The sequence below is a fragment of the Centropristis striata genome, chromosome 20 (genome assembly GCF_030273125.1).
Source record: "Centropristis striata isolate RG_2023a ecotype Rhode Island chromosome 20, C.striata_1.0, whole genome shotgun sequence".
In the NCBI taxonomy this organism is placed as follows: domain Eukaryota; kingdom Metazoa; phylum Chordata; class Actinopteri; order Perciformes; family Serranidae; genus Centropristis; species Centropristis striata.
Window position 1 is genome coordinate 25,437,795 of NC_081536.1, and position 23,681 is coordinate 25,461,475.

At 39.0% G+C, this 23,681-nt stretch overlaps 1 protein-coding gene across 2 annotated transcripts; it reads right to left on the reverse strand.

Moving 5' to 3' along the window:
• Nucleotides 1–3,144: 3,144 nt before the first annotated feature.
• hells (helicase, lymphoid specific) lies at nucleotides 3,145–18,140 on the reverse strand. Of its 2 annotated transcripts, none has more exons than XM_059323811.1 (23): nucleotides 17,802–18,140; nucleotides 16,270–16,370; nucleotides 15,903–16,015; nucleotides 15,559–15,681; nucleotides 15,429–15,470; nucleotides 15,309–15,336; nucleotides 14,840–14,898; nucleotides 14,708–14,749; nucleotides 14,358–14,585; nucleotides 12,540–12,722; nucleotides 12,294–12,437; nucleotides 10,657–10,853; nucleotides 8,920–9,013; nucleotides 7,859–8,020; nucleotides 7,087–7,229; nucleotides 6,747–6,891; nucleotides 6,492–6,575; nucleotides 6,060–6,179; nucleotides 5,716–5,832; nucleotides 4,919–5,078; nucleotides 4,646–4,742; nucleotides 4,457–4,533; nucleotides 3,145–3,813 (listed from the first exon to the last, which is right to left on the reverse strand). In XM_059323811.1, the coding sequence occupies exons 1-23, from the start codon at nucleotides 17,807–17,809 to the stop codon at nucleotides 3,725–3,727; spliced, it is 2,556 nt and encodes an 851-aa protein (XP_059179794.1). In that variant the 5' UTR covers nucleotides 17,810–18,140; the 3' UTR covers nucleotides 3,145–3,724. The 2 variants fall into 2 exon arrangements, with proteins under 2 accessions (XP_059179794.1, XP_059179793.1); XM_059323810.1 differs by having other exon boundaries at nucleotides 14,840–14,901.
• Between the last annotated feature and the right edge of the window lie 5,541 nt (nucleotides 18,141–23,681).

Consider the following 23,681-nt stretch of genomic DNA (forward strand, 5'->3'; position numbering starts at 1 on the left):
GGGTTAATTAATTCAAATTAGATTGGGTTCAAGAGGGAAGAATCACAGTTTAGAAAGCAGTTCCTCACCTGGGCGGACCTCACCTGTCACTCAGACACCACTTTGATCAAATTTGCAGAGACAACGTTCTGCTTACCTTGATTTTTAGTGGGCCCGTGGTTCTGATGACAGGATGAGATGACGCCGCTGGTGACGGATGCCTCCCGGATCCTTTTCCCTCCTGGCTAGCTCGCCAAAATGTTGTGTAATTTATTGGTCCAAGTTGTAGGTCAAATAGCTCATAAATTAGTTTTTAAAGGAGTCCAATTGGAAAAAATTACTTCTCTATCTTTAACAATTAATCAAAAGCCCCGTTGGAAAACAGCTCCAAAAAAACTCTCTAACAAGTCTCAAAAATCTTCAAGCAGGAGTCCAAGATCTTGTGACACACTTTATTATCGATAAAAAGTGGAGAGAACAAATATAATACACACAAGGTGCAGTCCATAAGCTCTCTAACTCGAAATGACACTTACATGAGGTTTTATAGAGAAATCACACACATCTGTCCATCCCATCATTAATATTTATTATGACCTTTCCTCCAATAAAATTTGTTAATTCTTTAGATTTCTCCTCCCAGGGGCTGCTCCAAATCCGCCCCCCCCTAGGTGCAGGTGGCATTACCTCATCCCCTGGCAGAGAGACATCAATATGTTTAGGGGTTGAAAATATTACCATGATTTAAAATCCCGCATTGGTTCTCATAGGGCCTTTCTATGCTTTATTTACTATGATTTAAAATGATCCGTTAGTTCCCACAGAGTCTTTCTCTGTTCTTATCTCTCACTCATCTCTGTTTGTCATATACAGAGCCTTTTCTATTTTTCATTTCTCACTCAGAGTATGCTACTGTATTTAGCCCTTGTAAATGCTGCTTCTTGCCCAGCTGGGCAACCTTGCTTCTTATTCTTATTCTTGCTTCTCTCTTATTCTTACCAGCACTCTAATGAACATCTCTGGTGAAAGATCACAGGTGTTTTTCTGGCACAAACTTAACATTCTTATCCGGGCCTTATTTTACTTCTCCACTCTTCCAGTACTTCTCCACCTTTCAGTTAAATCTCTGCAGCATATTGATTATACATATAACATCATATAGATCACTCAGGGTTACATTATTTAATCACACTTTGTCATACAAATAGCTACATAGTCCCTCTAGAGACCCTCATAAAGAGATACTAGCTTAACTCTCACCACATTATTTACTCTACAGCATCTTCCTCTTCACCATACCTCACAGATTTTCTATGGGGTTAAGGTCAGGTGAGTTTGCTGGCCAATTAAGAACAGGGATACCATGGTCCTTAAATCAGCTACTGGTAGCGTTGGCACTGTGTGCAGGTGCCAAGTCCTGTTGGAAAATGAAATCTGCATCTCCATAAAGTTGGTCAGCAGCAGGAAGCATGAAGTGCTCTAAAACTTCCTGGTAGACAGCTGCGTTGGACCTCAGAAAACACAGTGGACCAACAGCAGCAGATGACGTGGCACCCCAAACCATCACTGACTTTGGAAACTTTACACTGGACCTCAAGCAACATGGATTCTGGGCCTCTCCTATCTTCCTCCAGACTCTGGGACCTTGATTTCCAAAGGAAATGCAAAATTTACTTTCAACAGAGAACATAACTTTGGACCACTCAGCAGCAGTCCAGTCCTTTTTGTCTTTAGCCCAGGCGAGACGCTTCTGACGCTGTCTCTTGTTCAAGAGTGGCTCGACACAAGGAATGTGACAGCTGAAACCATGTCTTCATACGTCTGTCTGGTGGTTCTTGAAGCACTGACTCCAGCTGCAGTCCACTCTTTGTGAATCTCCCCCACATTTTTGAATGGGTTTTGCTTCACAATCCTCTCCAGGGTGCGGTTATCCCTAATGCTGGTACACTTTTTTCTACCACATCTTTTCCCTCCCTTCGCCTCTCTATTAATGTGCTTGGACACAGAGCTGTGAACAGCCAGCATCTTTAGCAATCACCTTTTGTGTCTTTCTCTCCTTGTGCAAGGTGTCAATGGTCGTCTTTTGGACAACTGTCCAGTCAGCAGTCTTCCCCATGATTGTGTAGCCTACAGAACTAGACTGAGAGACCATTTAAAGGCCTTTGCAGGTGTTTTGAGTTAATTTTCTGATTAAAGTGTGGCACCAGGGGTCTTCAATATTGAACCTTTTCACAATATTCTAATTTTCTGAGATACTGAATTTGGGATTTTCATTAGTTTCAGTTATAATAATCAAAATTAAAAGAAATAAACACTTGAAATATACCAGTCTGTGTGGAATGAATGTATACAGTATACAAGTTTTACTTTTTTAATGGAATTACTGAAATAAATCAACTTTTTCATGATATTCTAATTATATGACCAGCACCTGTATGTCGATACACAGATGATATCCTGATGACCAATATGGTTTCTATTCAGGATACAAACTGAACAGAGAAAACTCAGACTCTTTCTTTTAATTACTTACCTCAGGAAAACATACGTAAAACCTTTAAATTTATATGGAAATCTCAACGGGCAGTCCACAAACAATGGGTGACGTCACTGTGATGTCCACTGTCTGTGGTACTGACTCTAAAAAACGAACTTAAGGTACACACAGTTGCCGTAGTTACCACTATATAGTGACATCAGAATGTAAATTTTAGAGCATAGAAATGTTAACCCTTTAAACATGGATATTTTAAACTAACATACTCTAAGCATTGCATGAATTACAATGAAATCATTATTCATTTTTACAGTTTTTAACTTAAATCATTATTGCTGAACTAGCCCTTACAATTAGTTTTTTTTTTTAAGGCATTTGATTTTGTTGATAGATATATAGATAGCTAAAATGGGATTTATCATGCAAGGTTATGTACACTACCAGCCCAGACTGGAGTTTTCAAATTAACCCACTCTAAAGAACATTTTGGAAAGTTTCCAGCAGTATGGTTGGTGTGAATAGAAAACCATTTTGTCCACATTATGGCAAAAGGAATCTGTGTGGTTTTGTGCTCTGGAAAAGGCCAAAAAATAAGCACGGACTTGTAAGGAAAATGTAGAGCATTTCTACTCATGTTCACCAAATGTTGAAAAAAAAATAGTCCAAAGTTAACAAATCATACTTTATTTATATAAAAAGACATAGAAAAACATGTAGGCTTTACCTGGAGTAAAGTGCTTTGATTAAAACATAGTTAAAGATAATACAGATCAAATGTTTGGAATGGCTAAATGAAAATATAAGAGGACCAACCTGACCTAACCATGTCACTCCAGTCTCTTAAACCAGATGCATAGATCATGTAAACAGTCAGGACAGTTTGAGCAGTGATGCAGTTCTTTACTTCTCCTTTAACAAAAATAATGTTCTTCTTACTCTAGTGTCCAGTTAACTAACAGTTGGACTAAATGTAGAAGAATCTGTCAAAAAAACAAAACAAATTTTTCCTCATATTTTAGCTTACATTAAGCAAAATCATCATTGGTGGCCATAAAAAAACGACTCTTTAAAAGGGTAGAGTGGTTGACAAAAAGGTAATTAAACAGGGTACTATCAAGGTGGTTAAAGTAAAAGACAAACATACGTCAAAGTCCACAAACAGCAGTTTCAGGAGGTTTTCTCTATTACAAGTGACAGCAGTTGAGTTGCATCTTTAAATCTTCTTTAGGAGTCAACACAAAGGTGTTCTCAGGTCAACAAGATCTCTGACATCTCTTTGGCATCGATCGCTCTGAAGACTCCCGCCTTCTCTTTCTTCATGCTCCCCTTGTTTTTGTCTGAAAATACAAATGTTTCTTTACTTGAGCTCACTAGTTCAACAGTCAAAAGACCATGGCCAAACTTAGTCAGTGCAGATAACAGACTAATCACAACACAAGGCACACTGACAGTCAACTGAAGGGACAGTCAGTTCACCCCCATGACTAGAACAAAAGCCTTTCACTTATCCAGATAAACACTGTATAGACATTGTATCCTAACCAACAGCTCTGCAGAGAAATCTCATCCTCTTCTCCATGTACGAGCAGCAAACTAATTTCCATTCACCTCCATTTAGTCTGTTCAGTGTCTAACCAGTGTTTTTAGTTTCTAAACTTCTGGGCAGCACCTATTGGGGCAGGGTTTACAGGGGTGAATGATGCTCTAAGGTTGAACGATATTGAAATTCCTTGACTGCTATTGCTTTAAGAAAAACGATATATGAGAGAGAGATGCACAGAACATTAGGGTTTCACTTTAGTTTTGACACATCAGTGTGTCATCTAAAACGTTGTAAATTGTTCAAATTGTCCTTGAAACATTACAGAAGTTGTACTTTAACACAAAGCAAGATGATTTAACAGATTGTGTTGTTGCTGGCTGTAAGAACTGTTTATTCTAAAGTCCCCCTCTAAAGTGCAGAGTGGTGCGTCTCCTCACCCAGCAGATCACTGCGATCTAGCAGAATGTCCAGGTCCTTGTCGCTGATCACCTTCCCCTTTGATGCCTTCACCTCTCTTAGTGGGACATAGTTACAGCCAAATGTTACTCTCCACTGTTGTGGATAACCCCAGTTTTAGTTCTTTACATTGTTGAAACATTTCGACTGGGTGGAGGAGTATTTCTTACTTCTCAGTGCCTCTGGCTTTGAGCAGCTCCATCAGCTCATCCAGATCAATGCAGCTTTTACTCTGGTTCAGCTCTGCCCTCCCACCTTTGAACTTATCTGTGGAGGAAAGCAATCAAAGAAAAGAAACAGTTAAATGTCATCATCACATTTGGAAAATATTCCAGAGCACCCTTAATCCAGTACTTGCAGTATTCTTCAGATTAGATCAGCTGCTTTGTCTCATCTACTTTTGCAGTGCTCGCTGTGTTTTCCATTACAGTGAAGCCACTCACTCTTGTGGATGACCATCTGCTCCAGCTTCCTCTTAGCCGAGGCCTTCTCCAGTATCTTTTGGTCGATTGTGTTGGCTGTGATCAGGCGGTACACCACCACCGGTTTGGTTTGCCCGATTCTGTGACAGCGGTCCTGAGCCTGCAGGTCAGCCTGTGGGTTCTGAGAGGGGATGGAACATCAGCACACAATGAAGCCCCTTTCAGCCTGCATTTCTGCAAAAGTCCTGTTATATTGCTGTAACAAGCTGTGCTGGATTTTCGGCTAATTTGAACAAAGTGGGTGGAGTGTAACGGAGCAGCGGCAGCACAGCACAGTACAGTACAGTATGCATGTGCTGCGGCAATATGTGTAGAATAAGCGACGGCAGTTAGTGTACAGTAAGCAGCCGCAGCTGCGAGTGGCTTCAAAACAATAATCGGGAAAGAACTGCACCCCATGCTGTTTATCACTGTAGAGATTCTCAAGCAAAGTTGTTCTCCATTTTGGTTGTGTGGTCCACTTCCTTTCCCATTAATGTTGGTCGCACATAACCTATATCATATTTTTTCGTCCGCTGTTTCACTTTGATCCTGCCTCGAAAAGTCCTGCCAATTTTACACCGGTGTTATAACCCCCGAAGGCAGCACAGAGCCAGGATCACTTGGTACCCCCATTATGCCTCTGGCGCGTTCAGATTGAAGGTGAAATGCCAAAGGCGTAAATATCTCAAGTTAAAACTGCAGTCTGAAAGGGGCTTGATTAGCACATGTACAAGAGCATTTAGAGTGGTAATAGTTGCAGAAACAGGTTGACCTACCCAGTCACTATCAAAGATAATGACAGTATCAGCAGCTGTCAGGTTGATCCCGAGACCTCCTGCTCTGGTGCTCAGCAGGAACAGGAACACCTCTGGGTCTGTGGAGAACTTGGTCATCTGGTCGGGGTGGGGGTGGGGGTGGGGGGGGGGGGGGGGTTACATGATTAGGTTCACTGAGGGAAGCTATTGTGTGGGAAAGGTTCATCCACACAATAGAGTTTTCTATATGCCCTATATAGTGAGCTGAATATATCACAGAGCCACTCACAGTGAGCTGTTCAAAACACTTTACAACTATACAAACAATGTGTGCAGTCTTTCTCAACTTGATGTCCAGAACTCACATTTTCATTTCTGTCAGAGTACGACATGCTGCCATCCAGTCGACTGTACTTGAAGCCCCGCAGATAGCAGTAATCCATCAAAAGATCCAAGATGGACGTCATCTGACTGAAGATCAGAACCTGGACCACAACATCAAACCAATTAGCCATCTTTTGATTTCAGAAAATGTCTTGCAACATATGTAACAAATTTGCTAATCTTAAACTTACACCTATCAGCCATAACATTATTAGTTATTTTGTAAAGGGACCTGCCAGAGTCATGGGTGCCCAAGGCTCATTGATGCATGCAAAGGCTTTGCCATGATTATTGTAAAGGCCCATCTGGGGACAGGCATTTTAAATGACATTAGGCTATAAATTATGTGTTTTGTGGCAATAGTTAATGTAAACTAATTACTATTGCTCTCTCATACTAGAGTCTTGTTTCACCTTATGTCCCCTTTCCTTTAGTGCAGGAAGCAGTCTGTCCAGGATTAGAAACTTCCCAGAGCTCTTCACCAGCTCCTCATCGATCTGTGCGAGGAGAGCAGCACAGACAGTATGTGAAGAAAAGAACATGCCACAAATGGAAGAAAAAGACAATTACTGGCATCTCATGAATATCACTACAGAAAACTGTTCTTCATTCTGTTCTGCTCTAAACTAAAGTTACTGTACTAATGGGGTCCACAGTACTGTTGTTACCTTAAACTCCTGTGTGGCAGGGTCCAGGGGGTACTCCACCAGGTATGGGTGGTTACAGCATTTCCTTAGCAGCATGAGCATATTCCGCAACTTTAGGTTGACCTCGGCGTCCTTCGGGGTGTGGACATCCAGCGCTGGACAGGAGCTGCAGGACATGACAGGATTCAAGTTCGACTGATAGCCAGCCACAGGCTGTGCTTCTCATGAAATGAGAGTCCTTCTTGGAGTGGACATGTATTCACAACATGGCAAGGTTTGTCAAACAACCAGAACTTTTAAGCAAACATTACAGTATAAAAACAGATTCTATGAATGATCCGAGTGTGCAGGCAGGGCTGACCTCTGCTGGGCTTCCTTGCTGACCATCTCCAGATATTTCTCTAGGTCATACGGTGAGTCTCCGTCTCTTTCCTTATAGTCCACCACCTTCCGATTGCGGCGCTTCGGCCTGCCGCTGGACGTCAATGCTACAGGAGCTTCTATCTGAATAACCCAGGAGAGCACTGTTTCAATCGTTGAGCTTTACAGACTATTTTTATGGCCAATAAATTGAACATAAATTGATAGATTGAATAAGTGACATATGAAATATGTTCGGGGACCTACAGATGGAAGGTGACAGAAGAGACAACATGGCTACACTCATAAGGGTGTGACACCTGTTGCTGCAGTTGAAGCACCATTCAAAAAAAAAAAAATCACAGCACTTTAAAACTACAACCCAAAGCCTTTCGCATCGACAGAAAAGAAACAAGGCATTTTATAAAGACATGCAAACAGGAAGAAAAAAATGCAAATGTCCAATCTTAAAGTATGTACAGAGTGGAACTATAACTTAACAATATACAATAAGACACTAGCAACCCATATACCGACATGGCCAAAGGAAAAAAAGACACCGAAAAATTTGTTTGAAATTTCGTATTGAACAATAGAACTACATTCAGTGGTGGAAGAAGTATTCAAATCCCATACTTAGGTAAAAGCACTTACTTTACTTTCCACCACTGACTACACTGTGTAGTGACATGGAGTGACACTGCAGCTCTGGGGAATCAACTGCCTGACTGATAAAAAATAAACCCACAGAAACCAATTCACAGTCCTCTGACCTTTTCCTGGCCCAGCATCTTGGTAATGGTTTTGTTGACCACCGCGGTGTAAAAGGCCTCCTGTTTGGCTGTCAGAGGAGCGTAAACGATCATCTCCTTTTTCGGAGGAACCTCCAGCGTCACGTCCGATTTCAGCCTCCTCAGCAGGAACGGAGTCAGAATCTGAAACAAGAGATGAACCCTTTAGAAAGTCTCCCCAGGAGAGTGTTCAACAGGATACAGTAAACCAGAGGTATTCAACTGGAATTTTAAGAGGTCCAGTGAAACATTATTTCCTCAAGCAAAGGTCCGGAACATCATAATGTCAAACATTATGAATTAGTGTGACTGATATATACAAGTAGCCTCATAGTTGCACATCTGCAACTGACTATTAAATTAAACAAAGTACAATTAAAAAATATCTATTGTCACTAAACATTGACATATTCATGTGTCCACGTATTCATATAACTGTCACTATACACATAATATTTTTTTTTCTCTCATTAGGTTAAGGCTGCATTTAAAAATAACATAGAGAAAATTAATAAAATAGCATTTGAAATTGTGCATCTTAAAATAGTGATTCATTTTAGAAAAATAAAATACCAGCAGCTTGAGTTTCCCCTTTTCTTTGTTAACCGTCTCAGCAAATTAGTGTCTGCAATAAAACGATGCGATAGAACTTGTGTTTTTGATATTTCAGAATAAAGTCGTGTGTTGAGGACACTGTTTGTTGACTGTAGCCATCATGTCTGTTTGACTGTGCAGATCTTTATTCTCATGCTGCTCACTTCAGCTGAAAACAGTTTGAAGCAGTTGGTCCTTGTGCTTTCTGTTTCACTGCAGGAGATCAACATCCTGGCTCATTATTGTGTAGTTTATAAACATCTGATTGATAAAGCCCTCTGAAAAGGCGCAAAACTCTCCGGTTAATACCAACACTTCCATATCATTCATGAAATGAGGATATTTTGCATATTATATTTTGTTAAACACACTTAATTACTAGATGAAACAATGTTGAGTGAGATATTGTGCGATAGCTGCACTGTGTTGTGATGGTTTGGAGGACCGACCTGGTGCAGCATACTCAGAATGTTCTGCTCACGCTCAGTAGCCACCACACACTCTGCTTCACCGATGCTGTCGATGTCAAACCAGGACTCAAAGCTACACAAAAAAACATGTCAACAAGAAGTCAAACCTGAGAAAAGCCTTGAAACTGAACAATCAGCAGCAGAAATTAATCCTAACCATTCATAGATACAGTAGGTGTCTCCGGGTTTACTGGTTATTGAAGGATACCCATTTGATGCACACATATGACCCTTTAAAAAAGTTTAATAAGCAAACAGCACACGAAAAGATTAACCCATTGTGATTTTTTTCCCCTTTGTAGTTGGGCTGTAGCGGGCTCAGTTTTAAAGCTGCATGAAAGGTCATATAAAATGAGAAGATCTAAGAAATCCATTGGTACCATGTCATATTATTGTGTTATAAAAATAGCTTATTTAGTGAGGGGGGGAAACAAGCATGCAATTTTCAAAAGGGACCACTGGCTTTAACCTTAAGATGAAACGTCCGCATGAAAATGGGCTCTATGGGTGCCAACAAAGCTCCTCTTTACATCCATACTAATAACAAAACCACATAGTTCTTCTCATGCATTAAAATGTTTTTATTTTATTTTGGCCTGTTGTATTTGAATATGTCTGCGTACTGGGCTCACTATAATTCTGTGAATTGCATAAATGGAATATCACTTGATATCTGAGCTTTTTCTTTTTTACATTCATAAATTTTGATTACGTTACGTATGTATGCACATCCTGCACAGGCTAATATATGACACACTGCTATGTTGTTATTATTACTACTACTACTACTACTACTACTACTACTACTACTACTACTACTATTATTATTATTATTATTATTATTATTATCATTATTATCATTATTATTATATACATATATTGTTGCTGCCATTACTATTATTACTTTATACTGTGATATACAGCTATTATCATACTGGCCTTTTACTACCTTTTACTGTACTGTACTGTATATCTACTGTACTATTATTATATACTGTCTAGTCACAATAACATTATTACCATCATATCATCAGTACAATTACCATCATCTTGCCACTGTACCTTACCTACCAACGGATCTTCTTTTTAACTCTTACGTGTCCTTGTTCTATTCTGTGTTTTTTTCCATTGTTGTTTCTATTTATCCTACCTCAGTATTTTTACTGTATTGTATTTAAATACCGGACTGCTGTGACAACCGGATTTCCCTTCGGGGATGAATAAAGAAAGTAATCAATCAATCTATATATCTATCTATTACAGATTTCTGACAACAAAAACTTGACACACAGTGCTGAGCTGCACCTTAAATAATTCTTCAGGTTACAGCTTTCAGAAGATGTACATCACTTCTATGTGACATCCACCTGCTATCTATCCCTGTGATTGGTATTTCTATACATGGGTCATAACAGTATTAAAAATGTGTGTTCTACATTTGTGACGCTGTCAGTCTGTTTTTTAAATCAACCATCAGCGATGCAGGAGTACTGCTGGATTAATCACCAAACATTTGACAAAGTTTCTCTCACAGCTGACTGATGTGGGGGTGGGAGGTGGGACATCATCAGTTCCTCAATAGATTTGCTGTACAGACGTCTGCGCTTGCAACATTAAAAACAAATTGTGGAGTTCTTCGTATAAGCAAACACTGAAGAATATCAGCACTGTGATCAGCACTCAGTAATCACTAAAATAAATGGCGTGGCTCTTTACCTCTTGAGGTCATCAAAGACCTCTGGCAGGAGGAAGTTGAGCAGGGACCAAAGCTCAGCCAGGTTGTTCTGCAGCGGTGTGCCCGTCAGCAGCAGCTTGTTGTCAGTGGGCAGCATCTTCAGCTCTCGCACCAGCCGACAGTTAAGGTTTTTGATCCTGTGACCTTCATCCACGATCAGGTACCTCCACTGGAAGCGCTGCAGCAAAACACAAACATGACCTTGCTTCTTATACAACACTCCAGGGTTTTCCCTACCATAAGACTTGCCAACTGCCCGAGTCGTATTAATGTGAAATAAGAGAGAAATATATCGCGCACTGGGCTTTACACATCTACCTACATATCCTTGAAGTGGAAACTTGTCCAATCAGGGTTTTTTTTACATTTAGCATTATTTTGTGGCCCTGGCAGTTACAGTAGGGCAGCGGTTTTTCGCCGCGCATCCCCTTCTATGTGCCAACCGGGTTGACGCAGCCCCAATCCCCCACACCTTCAAAAAAAAAATTTAAAAAAATGCAATAAGCTTTTTTATAGCCATATTAAAGGCGGCATGTTAAATCATGCTCAAATGACCAGAACACACATATAATAAAATAATCATGATCACAACAATGCGGTCTCGCATTTGAATTCACCTGAAACACTGTAACACATTTTCAATATTATGCAACAAAGTTATGCGCAAGCTTCCACTTTTAAGAGCAAAGAGGATGATGACAGGCTCAGGATCAGAGGCAGAAAGCACATAAGTTGGGAAAATGTTGTAATATTTTGAGCCGCGTTGAACTAAAATTGCAGCAAGTTTAAATGACCGCTTCTACGCTTCATTTTCAGATGAAGTGCATTTTGAATAGCCTGCATTTATTTATTAATTAATATTACAGTTTTTGATTTTACATTTTACAAAGGAAATGTTTATTTACACTTCTTTATTGTGTGGGGGGAAAAAATGTAATTGCGCAATTATCAGACCGCCATTACAATTTTAATCTCGCAAACCCCCTAGCGGCAGCTCGCGCACCCCCAGGGGTGCATGCACCACACGTTGGGAATCCCTGCTGTAGAGCAAAAGGAAAACGTTGGCTAGACGAATGAGTGTTCTTGAAGTTCAGCATCGTGTGACCATATGAAAGTGCCTGCAGCAACCAGAAGCTGCATTCAGAAGGATGCATTCAGTAATATTCAAACCATACAAGCATTTCTTTGTTGAGTAGAGCAGCCATTCTCAACCTTGGGGTCCCGACCCCAATTGATGATTTCTGGGGGTCGCCAAATCATTTTGGAAAAAATATAAATGCATAAAATTCATATTAAATTACATAATTTCAGACAGGGAGATGTTTTGGTTTGTGTGATCTGAACTGTGCGCGTAAGATTCTGTTCAGTGAAAAAAAAGTGTTGTCTAAAAAGATAAAAACACTAAATCTGAGGGAAATGATCTTGCTGCATGGACAGATAATTTACTTGACAAGATTTCTTAAATCAAGGTTATTAAATCTAGAAATAAGCATGTTGAACGCTTAAAATACGAAATTGACTCTTAAAACAAGATGGGGTGGACAAAATGCATGATGAATTGGGGGTCGCGGCTCAAAAGGTTGAGAACCACTGGAGTAGAGGATGAGCAGGTACCAACCTGTAGAAACTTTCTGTCTATCATGGCGATCTCAAAGGACGTGACGACGACAGGAAACATGCCAAGGGCCCCGTGAGAGCTGCGGATCTGCTTCAGCACTTTGGCCCTCTCCGACTGTTGGCCGTGGTAAAGCAGCACGGACACCTGGGACACACACATGATACTACTCACACAGTATCCTGACTGGACTCAAACTATTTCATCGCTGTGGTGAGTTTGTGTTTCCAGTGAGACGAGGACTCCTACCTCTGGGGTGAAACGCTGGAATTCGCTGATCCAGTTAGGCAAAGTGGAGAGAGGGGCCACCACCAGAAAGGGGCCCATTACTTTTTTTTCTACCATCATGGCGATGTGAGCGATGCACTGGATGGTCTTTCCCAGTCCCATCTCATCAGCCAGGATCCCATTGATGCCGTTCTCCCACAGCATCTGAGCCAGACACACACACACCACACAGACTGATGGGCCTGTTCACAACTCAATCTCAAACACACACGGTTATTGGTAAAAACTCAAATTGCTATTTAAAAGAGTTAAAGCCACATTTTAATTTAGTGTTAGTGTTTTAGACCAGCTGTTCTCAACCTTGGGGTCGGGACCCCAATTGGGGTCGCGAGATGATTTCTGGGGGTCGCCAAATCATTTTGGAAGTCAGCTCTGTCTCCACAGTGTTAAAAGTGTTAATGTGTTAATGTATTTTCGTCTTTTTGGTCACTTAATGTCTTTTTTTGGTCATTTTGAGTTCTTTTTAGTCATTTTGTGTCTTGTTTTTGTCATTTTGTGTCTTTTTTTTGGTAATTTTTTTTTTCTTTTTTGGGTTATTTTGTTTCCTTTTTTGGTCATTTTTGGTCTTTTTATGTCAATTTGTGTCCTTTTTTTGGTCATTTTGTGTCTTTTTATGTCATTTTGTGTCTTTTTTGGTCATTTTTTATCTTTTTATGTCAATTTGTGTCCTTTTTTGGTCATTTTGTGTCTTTTTTTTGGTCATTTTGTGTCTTTTCTGGTCATTTGTTTACTTTTTTTGGTCATTTTGTTTCTTTTTTGGGTGATCTGAACCGTGCGTGTGAGATTCTGTTCAGTGAGCGGGGGTCGCGGACAACATGCCTGTTAAATTGGGGGTCGCGACTCAAAAAGGTTGAGAACTACTGTTTTAGACAACATCTACTCACTGCATGAATCATGAAGAGAGCAGTGGAACGATCTAAGGGGAGAAGCCCCTCAAGTCCCTTTACTTTATGAAAGTGTCCTTTAATGACGGTGTGATGAATGTTTCTTTGTTTTTGTCTTTTTTTTGCTGTAGACACATATGCATCATGGGATATGGTAAGGATATAAAAAATATATAGGTATATTTTTAAATGTGATATGGAGTTAGACCATATCGCATATATCGATATAGTTCTTTGTTTTTTTTCCTTTCTTGCTTCTTAATATATAACTGCTGCCCTTACTAGGGTTTGTCACATTTAGTTCTTTTGTAATGTTCGTTATTCTTTTCTCATATAAATATATTTCAGAAAAGGACTGGCCTATTTCATTTCATAGGCTATTTTTATTAGAGATTTTTTTTTGTTTAAATGTGCACTTTATGGAGCTTTGAAAACTGTTGTTAAATAAGTATTTATGTTCACTTAAATAAACCGTTTTAATAAAACTACTTTATTATAAAAATATCAGGATATATATCGTATATCGATTTTCAACCTAAATATATCGGGATGTGACTTTTGTTCCATATCGCCCAGCCCTAGGATATGGCCTCACTTTGTGGCAAATTTTAGTGAACTCTGAAATTCAACTTTTAAGCCTTTCAGTGCTGCTGTGACATTTACAACACCATGACAATTGGACAAACAGCTTTTTCAGAGTAAAAAAATCAAGCACTCTTAAGGCACCTAAAGCAGAAGTCCAGAATCCTGAGGCCACCACAGATTAATGGTTAGCATAAATGTTATTGTGAAGAAAAAGCAACAAAGACACCCTCATGACACTGGAGTAAACAAAATGTAAAAATACACGCCAGTTAATTTAAGGCAAAAAATCTCTAGTTTGTCAACTACTCACCCTCAGCCATTCGATGCCTTCTATCTGGTACCACCTCATGACGCCCCCAGTGAAGAGTTGAGGTTGCTGGGCGGGGACCGGCTGGCCATTCACCTTCCTGTCAGGATGCAGAAGATGCTTGGCGTTTTCTCGCACCGCCTCCGACAGACGGTTCTTGATATCTTGGTTGGAATCACTTATCTTCTCGATATCTTCAGCTTGAAGTTTCTTCCTGGCCGGTGCCTTGTCCTGATATCAATACAGGCGTTGGTTAAATGCATTACGGTTTTGATTCCCTTTCTAGATTACTAAAATATACTGACACCTAATATACTTATACATAGAGAAGGAAACATAAAATCTGCCATTACCACTTCATCCACTTTTGCTTTTTTAGCTTGTGACATGATTTCCTGGAAGACAAAAATCAAGCAGAAAACTGTGTGAGCACATCAGTAAATGCAGAATCTACACACTAAACAAGAAGTCAAGTGAGACCTTACTTCTTTTGACATGACGTCTGCTATTTTGTAGTCTTCATTCCTCTTCCTCTTCTTTTTATCTGCTTCAACAGAATAAACGAGTAAAAACCTTTCACATATTTATACGTAGTGGTTAAAAAATTTAAAAAAACCTTTCCGATGGTGCTTGAACAAATCATGTGTGATAAACGCTCATATCAGAAAAATAACCAAATCTGAGCATATAATATATATCAAAATGTCCTATTTTTTTATGATTCCTGCTCCTTTTATCTATAATTTTTCTGTTTCCGTAGAGGTGGAAGACCTTTATTCATATAATACATTTTTATATAAACTGCAGTGGAAAAACAAGGACACAGAATGTGAAGTCATGAAACTTTTTGATGGGGTTCCAAGGGTTAAAGTGTTAGTTTGTACATATCAGTGTGTATTGGAGCTTTTCACAATATATTTAGTATAAAATGGAATTATGAGAAGATTAACTCACCTTTCTCAGGCTCTGCACTGCTTGTTTTCTGCATTTCAAAGACAATTAGACTCGTATGAATAAGATTTGCTACAACTAAAATGTTTTATATATGTTTATATTCAGTCAAAAGTCCCTCACCTTCTTGGCCTTCTTTTCAAGTGTGTCCTTCCGGAGTTTCTCCTGCAAAGTTGACAGAGTGTGTGAGGCTGTAGACAGCAGGCACATATACTGTCCTAATTACTGCAGCAACAGCTCACACATACTCTACCTCATTCTGTTGTTGCTCCATTTTGGTCAGTAAGAATTTAGAGTAGATGTTGCTCTTCTGAAGCAAATGCTGCAGTCTCTTGAAGCGCATGTCATGAGAATCTCTCTCCCGGGACTCCCTGGCCTTGTTGTGTGTGGAAGAAAATAATCATACATGAATGACATTCTGCGTGATTACCTTACCTGTCCTAAAATTAAATTTTTTCATTAGCTATCAGTTAAGATTATATTCTCCTACAAAAAAATGTTCTTTATTTACCAAAACTTAAGATTGTTAAATGTTGGCGAAACACAAGCAAACAAATAAGCAGCAATTCCTGAGAACTGGGACAAAACATGTCACACCTTTTCCATCATCTCCATTTCTTTCCGCTCCCCTTCCTCCCTCAGCTGCTTCTCTTCTTCCTCCATTTCCTTAGTGATGACCACTTCAGAATTCTCACATTTCACACTGACATCTTCAAAGAAACAACAGTGATAGTCAGGCTGTGGTTACCGTTTGACACACACTAACACAGACAGACACTTTCCAGTTCCTTATCTTTCTATTAGTTACTGCATATGTAAGCTGATATATAAGATAATTACCTTATAACAGTGACTACCTAATGACAGGAACACTTCATTCATTACAGTTGAATTAGCTCAATAAATCTCTGTTAGCTCTATTGTGGCCCCTGGGGGCCACAGACTTGGGTGCTTTGTGGCTGACCTTGTGCGGTTTCAGTCTCCATGGCTGTACCCAGCGGCTCCTCAGACTCATCTGGCTTGGGGCAATGTGGGGACCCACTTCTAGTTTCTTCTTGCTTCAAGCTGTCAGCATGAGGAGGAAGACAAACAGAAGCAGAGGGTGAAGTCTTCTTATGCTGGGCTTACACCAAACGTTTTTCACAGTCCCAGACTAAAAACTGAAAGACTTTAGTAAATCTAGGAGTCTTACTGGAGTCACGGTGCTCCTGTCATCTCCATGGTTAAGCTTAAGGTAGTAATCTGCTCTGTTTCATATCAGTCTTTTCCTAGTCTTGGGTTTGGATCATATTAAACGTGTTTGATATTATCTCAAGTCTCAGTGACATAACACAATCACCAACCAATAGATGAGCGGGGGAAAGGTCCCCGGTTCCAGACCGGCCAGTAAAACCACTTCCACAGGAAAAAGTAACATCATAATAATGCCAGTAAGCTCAGTCCTTAATAAAAAATATAGTGATGTCATATATTTAGATTTTTGGGGGTGCTGTTTCTTAGTAAAGAGAACAATAAGGAGACCAAGTTAAAATGTACAAATAAATGTATACATAAATAAATAAGTAATAATCGATTAATGTATGATTAAATAAATGAAAGTTGATAGAGCTGATGAATATAATTATTCAATTCAACACATTATAATTAAATATGACATAAATGCATATCATGAATTAATTTATTTTATTCTTCTTTAAGATTAAGATTAATTACTGTATTAATCCCACAATGGGGAAATTCTTCTCTTTTTTTTAAATCTATTTTTACTGTAAAATAGTCAGCTTTTCATGTCAGAAAAACAGAAACCCTTTTTCAGCTTTGTGAGGGGGCGTTTTGTGGCGTCTTCTCCTCTTCTTTTTGTTGTTTTTGGGTGTTTTTTCCAACACAAACCACTGCACACACTAGTGCATCTGTAGCCAAAAGCTGATTTTCCTCGAGTTTGTAAGCTTTTACTAAGAGCATGATGGGGGAAAAATGCATATGAAAAAGATGCTAAAAGAATCTAGTTGTAGTCTTGTAAATAGTGACCCTGCAAGATTCACAGTCTGTCTAAAATCTCAGTGTGAGACTAGGCTGGGACTAAAAACTCTAAACACTTGTCTTTAGATGCGAGCAGATGTGAGCTGATAGTTTTCAAGGAGTCTTTTCCAAGTCTCCTAGTGTATAGGTAGCATAACTGTCTCACATGAGGAGGCGGGGACAGGACATGTGAGAGAAAACCGTCTGTTACCTTATTCTACAACACACAAAACTTAAGACACAACATAGATTCAAACATGAAAACTTTCAGCATCAACAAAACAATAAACTAATGCCTCAGTATTCGCAGCCTCGCTTTTACTTTTAAGTCATGTGGAGATTCATTGAGATCTTTGTGTCGGTCAGGACTTGAACCCACTCTGAATCATCACCACGCTGCTCCACTGTTTGAGACATAAAGTCCCGATAAAACATCCCACTGACAGATTTCATCTCAGTGAAAATCATCTCACTCACCAGCTCATCGTCCCAACAGCGAAGCGTCAATCTGACTCACTCAGTGATTCCAGGTAACGTTGACGAACAACGAACTTGTCGAGGGTTAATGTTATAACTGTGTAAAACAACAGTTAAGTTGTTATAAATGTTGTTTCCGAGTGTCGCAAAACTCAGAAATATATCCTTTACTCAAACTATGTAAACAGGTATATTAGTATTATTTAACATTGAGGTCTTGTCTGCGGCTCTGCAGTAAAACAGTGCGTGTCCTCTAAGTGCTCAGCTGCTTCCAACAGGGAACACACGTCCGGTCAATGCCTTTCAAAATAAAACCAATTACGCTTTAACCGTCGTGATTATCTTTTATTTTTTAAATACGGAATCGCTTGACCTCCGCTAATTTCCGCTACCTTGACGCAGTTGTGAGTTTGATAATAGGCGGGGCTGTTCCATTTCGCGCCAGTTAGGACGAAACTACTTTTTGTAAAATAAAGGGTGGTGTGAGATTAGAGGGTAAATATTACAGTATTTAAGAAGTGAATACCAACATCAGAAAGAAGATAACTAGTAGGAAATCACAGAAATTAAGTGAAAAAAAAACATATTTACAGATTACAAAGAATTTCATGCACAAAGAGAAATAATTTCATAAAACAGCCTCCCCTCTGGGCGGAAACATATGCCACACCTAATCTGATATTTCCCGCGAAAGGGGGTTATCAGCATGTTTATTCTTAAAGGGTTGAAGTACCATGTAAAGCTATTTATATTAGGGCTGTCAATCCATTCAGATATTTGAGTGTGAGAAAATCACATGATTGTCCATAGTTCATCGCAAATGAATCATACTTTTTGTATCTGTTCTTAAATGTACTAAATACTCATCAACAGTGGAGTGGACAGATATGATAAATTATGCAAATGCATATAGCTTTAGTATTGGAAATCAACTAATAACATAGGCTCACTGAAGGTGGTCGCAGGTTACAATCTGGCTTGCGGCTAGAGATGGGCAGATGAAGCCTTGTGAAGCTTTCCAGGCTTCTTCCTGATTGTATTGAAAAAAGATTTCAAGCTTCAAAGCCTTAAAGACAGACCCTACCAGTGACATCTAGTGGTCAGCTGTAATTATAGCAGCCACAAACTTCAAAATGATTCACACATGTTATTGATTCCAGTTTCAACTCAAAAGTATTAAAATCAGTAAGCAGCTGTGTCTTCTTTCTGAGAATCACTGTCCTCACATGACAGTGTTACTTTGAAATGTCAATTTACTGATAACATGTTTAAATGTGTTGTCCTGATATGACAGGGTTGTGTTATGATGTAAGATGGTAGCTTTTTCAACATCAGTGTTTTTTTGAGGTTTGACTGAAGGTTTGTGAGAAGTTCTATTGCAATTCAGTGGAAACCACTTATGGTGGTAATGATCATAAGGACATCCCTGAATTTGGATCATATACCTCTCCTGATATCCATTAAGAGAACATAATTGTAATGTAACAAATAATATGAAAATATTTCAACAATGTAGAATTACTTTTGTTTGAATGATTCTGAAGGACTTCCTTGTGCCACAATGTAAAAAAAAAAAAAAAGTCAATATTGTGTTTATGTTACAGTGTAAAAATGAAGTGCATGTGTACATGAGGGGATTGTGCTGGTGTATGTGGTTGTGCAAGACAATATTAACTTAACTAAGCATTAATTAATCTTAATAATTAGTAGGCTAAACAGGCACATTTGTGAAAAATGACTTAAACAATATAACAATATAATAACGCTCATTCATTTTCTGTAACCATTTAATCCTTTGTTGTGACGTGTGACGCCTCAAACGCCATCGGTCACGTGATCACAGAGTCTCAACACAGTGTTTTGAACCAGTCTGCTTCAACTGAGTGAAACAGGCTTCGGAGCCTCAGTGTCAAACAGCCCATCTCTACTTGCACCTCTTCTGTGTGGAGTTTGCATGTTCTTCCTGTGTCAGTGTGAGCTCTCTCCAGGTCCTCCAGTTTCCTCTCACAGTACAAACACATGGAGCCAAAGTTTAGTTGGTGACTCTAAATTGCCTGTATGAATGTGACCATGAATGGTTGTCTGTCTCCATGTGTCTGTCCTATCACAGTCTGGCGATCTGTGTCAGCTGGGATTGGTACTCCAAGTTACTGAGTGAAGTCTCTGGTGAGTGCAACACTGATCTGATCCCAGATCATCTGCTAATTGTGCAGTCTGTGTGTGTCTCTGATATGGTGGTGGCTCTCTCTCCTCTTTAGGAGGAGATCTTTTAATGTGGTCTTGGTTATTTGCTTGTTTGTATTTTTATTTCATACAATTTATATATTTTTATCTTTATTCTATTTAAATTTTATTATTTTATTTTTTATTCAATTTCATTTTTAATATTCTATTTTCATTAACTTAATCTGTCTTTACTCTGTACTTGTGCTGCTGCAACACCTAAATTTCCCCCATGGGGGATCAATAAATGAATACACTCCTGATCAAAATCTTAAGACTGGGGGAAATATTTCAAGTATTCACATTTCACATAACCAGGTTGTAAGTAGCTTTGAAATGCAAAAAGAAATAAACAGGAACAAGAGACAAAAAAATAGAGTAGGCAATCCCTTTTTGACACTTTTAGTTGTGTTTTGGGGTTTTTTTTGGGCCATGGTCTTAAACTTTTGATCAGCTGCTGAACAGCCTGTTTGAGTTTAAATGCAGTCCAATACATTGCCTACTCTATTTTTTTTACTCACATCACAACTGAAAAAAACTGGGATCATTGAATCCGCAAGAGTCTCAGTTTTGGCAAATTATATTTCTTAGGTCTCATATATCACTATCTTTCCTGTAGCCTTAAGACTGAGCCCCTGTGGATCACAGGTGGTTAATTGCTTTGGACTGCATATGTGTCAACAGATTGTAAAATAACTTAAAAACTAAGATCATACCTGAGTTTCTAGGTTGTCTATGACTGCCTGTAGACTGATTTCTATGTGAGGAACTCAGGACACATGGTCCAAGAACATCCAAAGGAAGTGACGTTTTATACAGTCCAGAATCCCTTGTCTCTCATCACCTCCCCTACAGTGTGAAACATAAGCTAACACTGTGAGCCAGTGGGCTGACTTATAATAACCCTTTTTATAGGCACTTATAAATGATGTCCTTCGCAACCTGCAAAACCGTTGTTGTTTTTTTTTTTGTATATCTGGACAACATTCTTATTGTCTGTCACTCACCTGAAGAACATGTTGAGTACGTCAAACTGGTTTTGCAACATTAACTTGGAAACAAACTTTTTGTCAAGGCTGAAAAATGGGAATTTCATGTGTAATGTCAGCTTTGGGGGTTAGTAGTAGTGAAGGCCAGATCAAGACCAACCGTGCCAAGGTTCTGGCCGAATGGCTGAATTGCTGATCTCTACCACAGTGTGTGCGTATGTGTGTGTGTGTGTGTGTGTGTGTGTGTGTGTGTGTGTGTGTTTGTTCTTGTACTTCCATCATAGTGAGGATAGGGACACGTTTTTAAATGAGGGGGACTTGAGGACGTTTTTGGGAAGTGAGGACATTTCAGCTGATCCTCATATCTTGGGCCTATGTACTACATACATAGCTATTTATTCTATATTCAGTATTTTTTGCGCTTCGAATTAATTATTCTTGTTGGGATATTTTATACCTTTTATACCTCTTTACCTTATTGTCCTTAAGTGTTTGTGTGTTGTTGTTCTTAATTTTTTTTATGCACTATGGGAGTTGCTCTCTAATTTTGTTGTGCTATGTACAACGCCAATAAAGGCTATTCTATTCTATTTGAGGGTTAGGACTTGGTGTTAAGGTTCAGGTTGCAGTAAGTTTTAGGTTGGAGTTGGGTAAGGGTTAGGGTTGGGCAATTAGTTGTGATGGTAAAGGTAAGGGCATGGTAATGAAGGGTCCTCACAAAGATAGAAGTACAAGCATGTGGTTGTGAGTGTGCCCTACAGAATCTGCTGTGACGTTTGTGTTGTTCATGTCTGTGTTGTGTGCCTTGCTGGTGTTTTATTCTGTGGTTATTTCTTTAATAAGTAGCAGGTTATGTGATTGATGCTCGTTGCACCTGTCAATGACCACTATTTATTTATTGTTGGTCTCTTTTGTTGAATTGTCTGAATTGTCTCTTTTCTGGTTATTTGTAGTGAGATTACACTGAGAAAGGCGTGTGTATTTAAAATGATAATCACTTGTATTAACAATGGAAAGTGTAGTGTATATTATTGGTTGGACATAGGGTTACACCCAGCACCACCAGTTTTTTCATTTGTGTAGCAGCTGACCTGTTTGTGCACCTGACGATGTAGCCTCAATATTGCAAAATGTGCTACAAAAACACATTTATTTGCTTGTGCAATTGAATTGCAACATTAACTAGGAATACCCCTTCAATGTCATTCCCTTTATGAACCAGCTGCAATTTGCTGTCTACTCTGTGTCTCCTTGTGATGATCAGTGAACTGCATGACCAAATGTTTCTTCTGTGAAGGTCCTCAGCCACAGAGGCTTCGCTCTGAGTTGATGCTGCTGTTGCAGTTCCTGCTTGTTGGTAGCAGAGGTCACTAAAGATCATAGATGGAGTCTTCACCATGGTGATGTAAAATACACTGAACTAAAGTTGTCACTGACTTAGTTCCCTGTACATTGCAAGGTTATTATAGTTAACGAAAACTAACGAAATAACAAAAACTAGAATTGAAAAAACATTTTCGTTAACTGAAATAAAAATTAAAGCAAGTTTTAAAAAAACCAACCGATAACTAACTGAAACGGTATTTTGTGGTTACAAAACTAACTAAAATTATAGTGAAAATGTCCTTCGTTTTTGTCTTCGTCAACTTTTTTCATACGTAAACCTTTTTGGTTGATATCAATAATCAATTTCATCTATCTGGTTTTATGATTTAATAAACTTATTGGGGCTGTGATGGATCAGACAAAAGAAATAAAGGAAACGTTTATTGTGAACTTATTGAATCTGGCACCCAACTAATACCCCATAAAAATAAAAAAAACCTAAAACTAAAATAATAAAAACGAAACTAAAACTAAGCATTTTCCAAAAAATAAACAACTAATTAAAACTAGCAAACTCACTCTATAAACTAATTAAAACTAACTGAATTTGAAAACAAAAATTCACAACAAAAAAATCCAAGACATTTTGAAAAATCCAAAATTATTATAACATTGGTACATTGTAGACACTCTAATAATGTCTTTTCCCCTCACCTCTTGATTTCTTCTGCCCCCTCTGCACATCTTTACTCTTCTGTCCATTCCTCTTTAGCCCACTTCCCTTCTTACTTCACTGTATTGTTTATTTCCTTCTCACTTTGTTTCCATTCTTTGTCATCCCCCCTTCTTCCCATCATTCATTTTCTCATTCCCTTGGCACATGCCGATACAAGTTCTGCCTCACATTTTGTCTAGCAAGTATCTGCTTTTGGCAAACAGGCTCACAGCATAAATTGCACTTCTACAGTTTAAAAGTTTTCTATTAAGTCTGATCACTTGTGCACATCAGTGCGGTCTTTAGTTGCATCTCCTCACCACATTAACAATTTCATGTTATAGAGAAGTGCTGGCTCAGATGCTTTCTGTGTCCTGACATGATTCAGGCTTGTGCTCAGTAGAAAGTGTTCCACTCTGTTGCGGTTTATTGAGGTTAACGACTAATGAGTATGGCCACACACATCAATGAGCATTGTGTTGTGACCATACAGTCTATGGTTGTGACCCGGCCTTCATATACAGCTGGACAGTAAAGCACTGTTGTAACATTCATGTAGCAAACACTGGTCCCAGAGGTCTAAATTCAGTTGCCTTTATTATGAAAAGAAGAGAATGTTGTATTTTA

Bases quoted from the DNA above. Each gene is read 5' to 3' on its own strand.
- hells (XM_059323810.1), bottom strand. The intron at 15,471-15,558 runs GTAGAGTATGTG...TCAACTTTGCAG, and splicing joins TGGAGCAACAACAGAATGAG to GAGAAACTCCGGAAGGACAC. The intron at 4,743-4,918 runs GTGAGTGGCTTC...TTTCCTCCACAG, and splicing joins GCAGATGGTCATCCACAAGA to ATAAGTTCAAAGGTGGGAGG.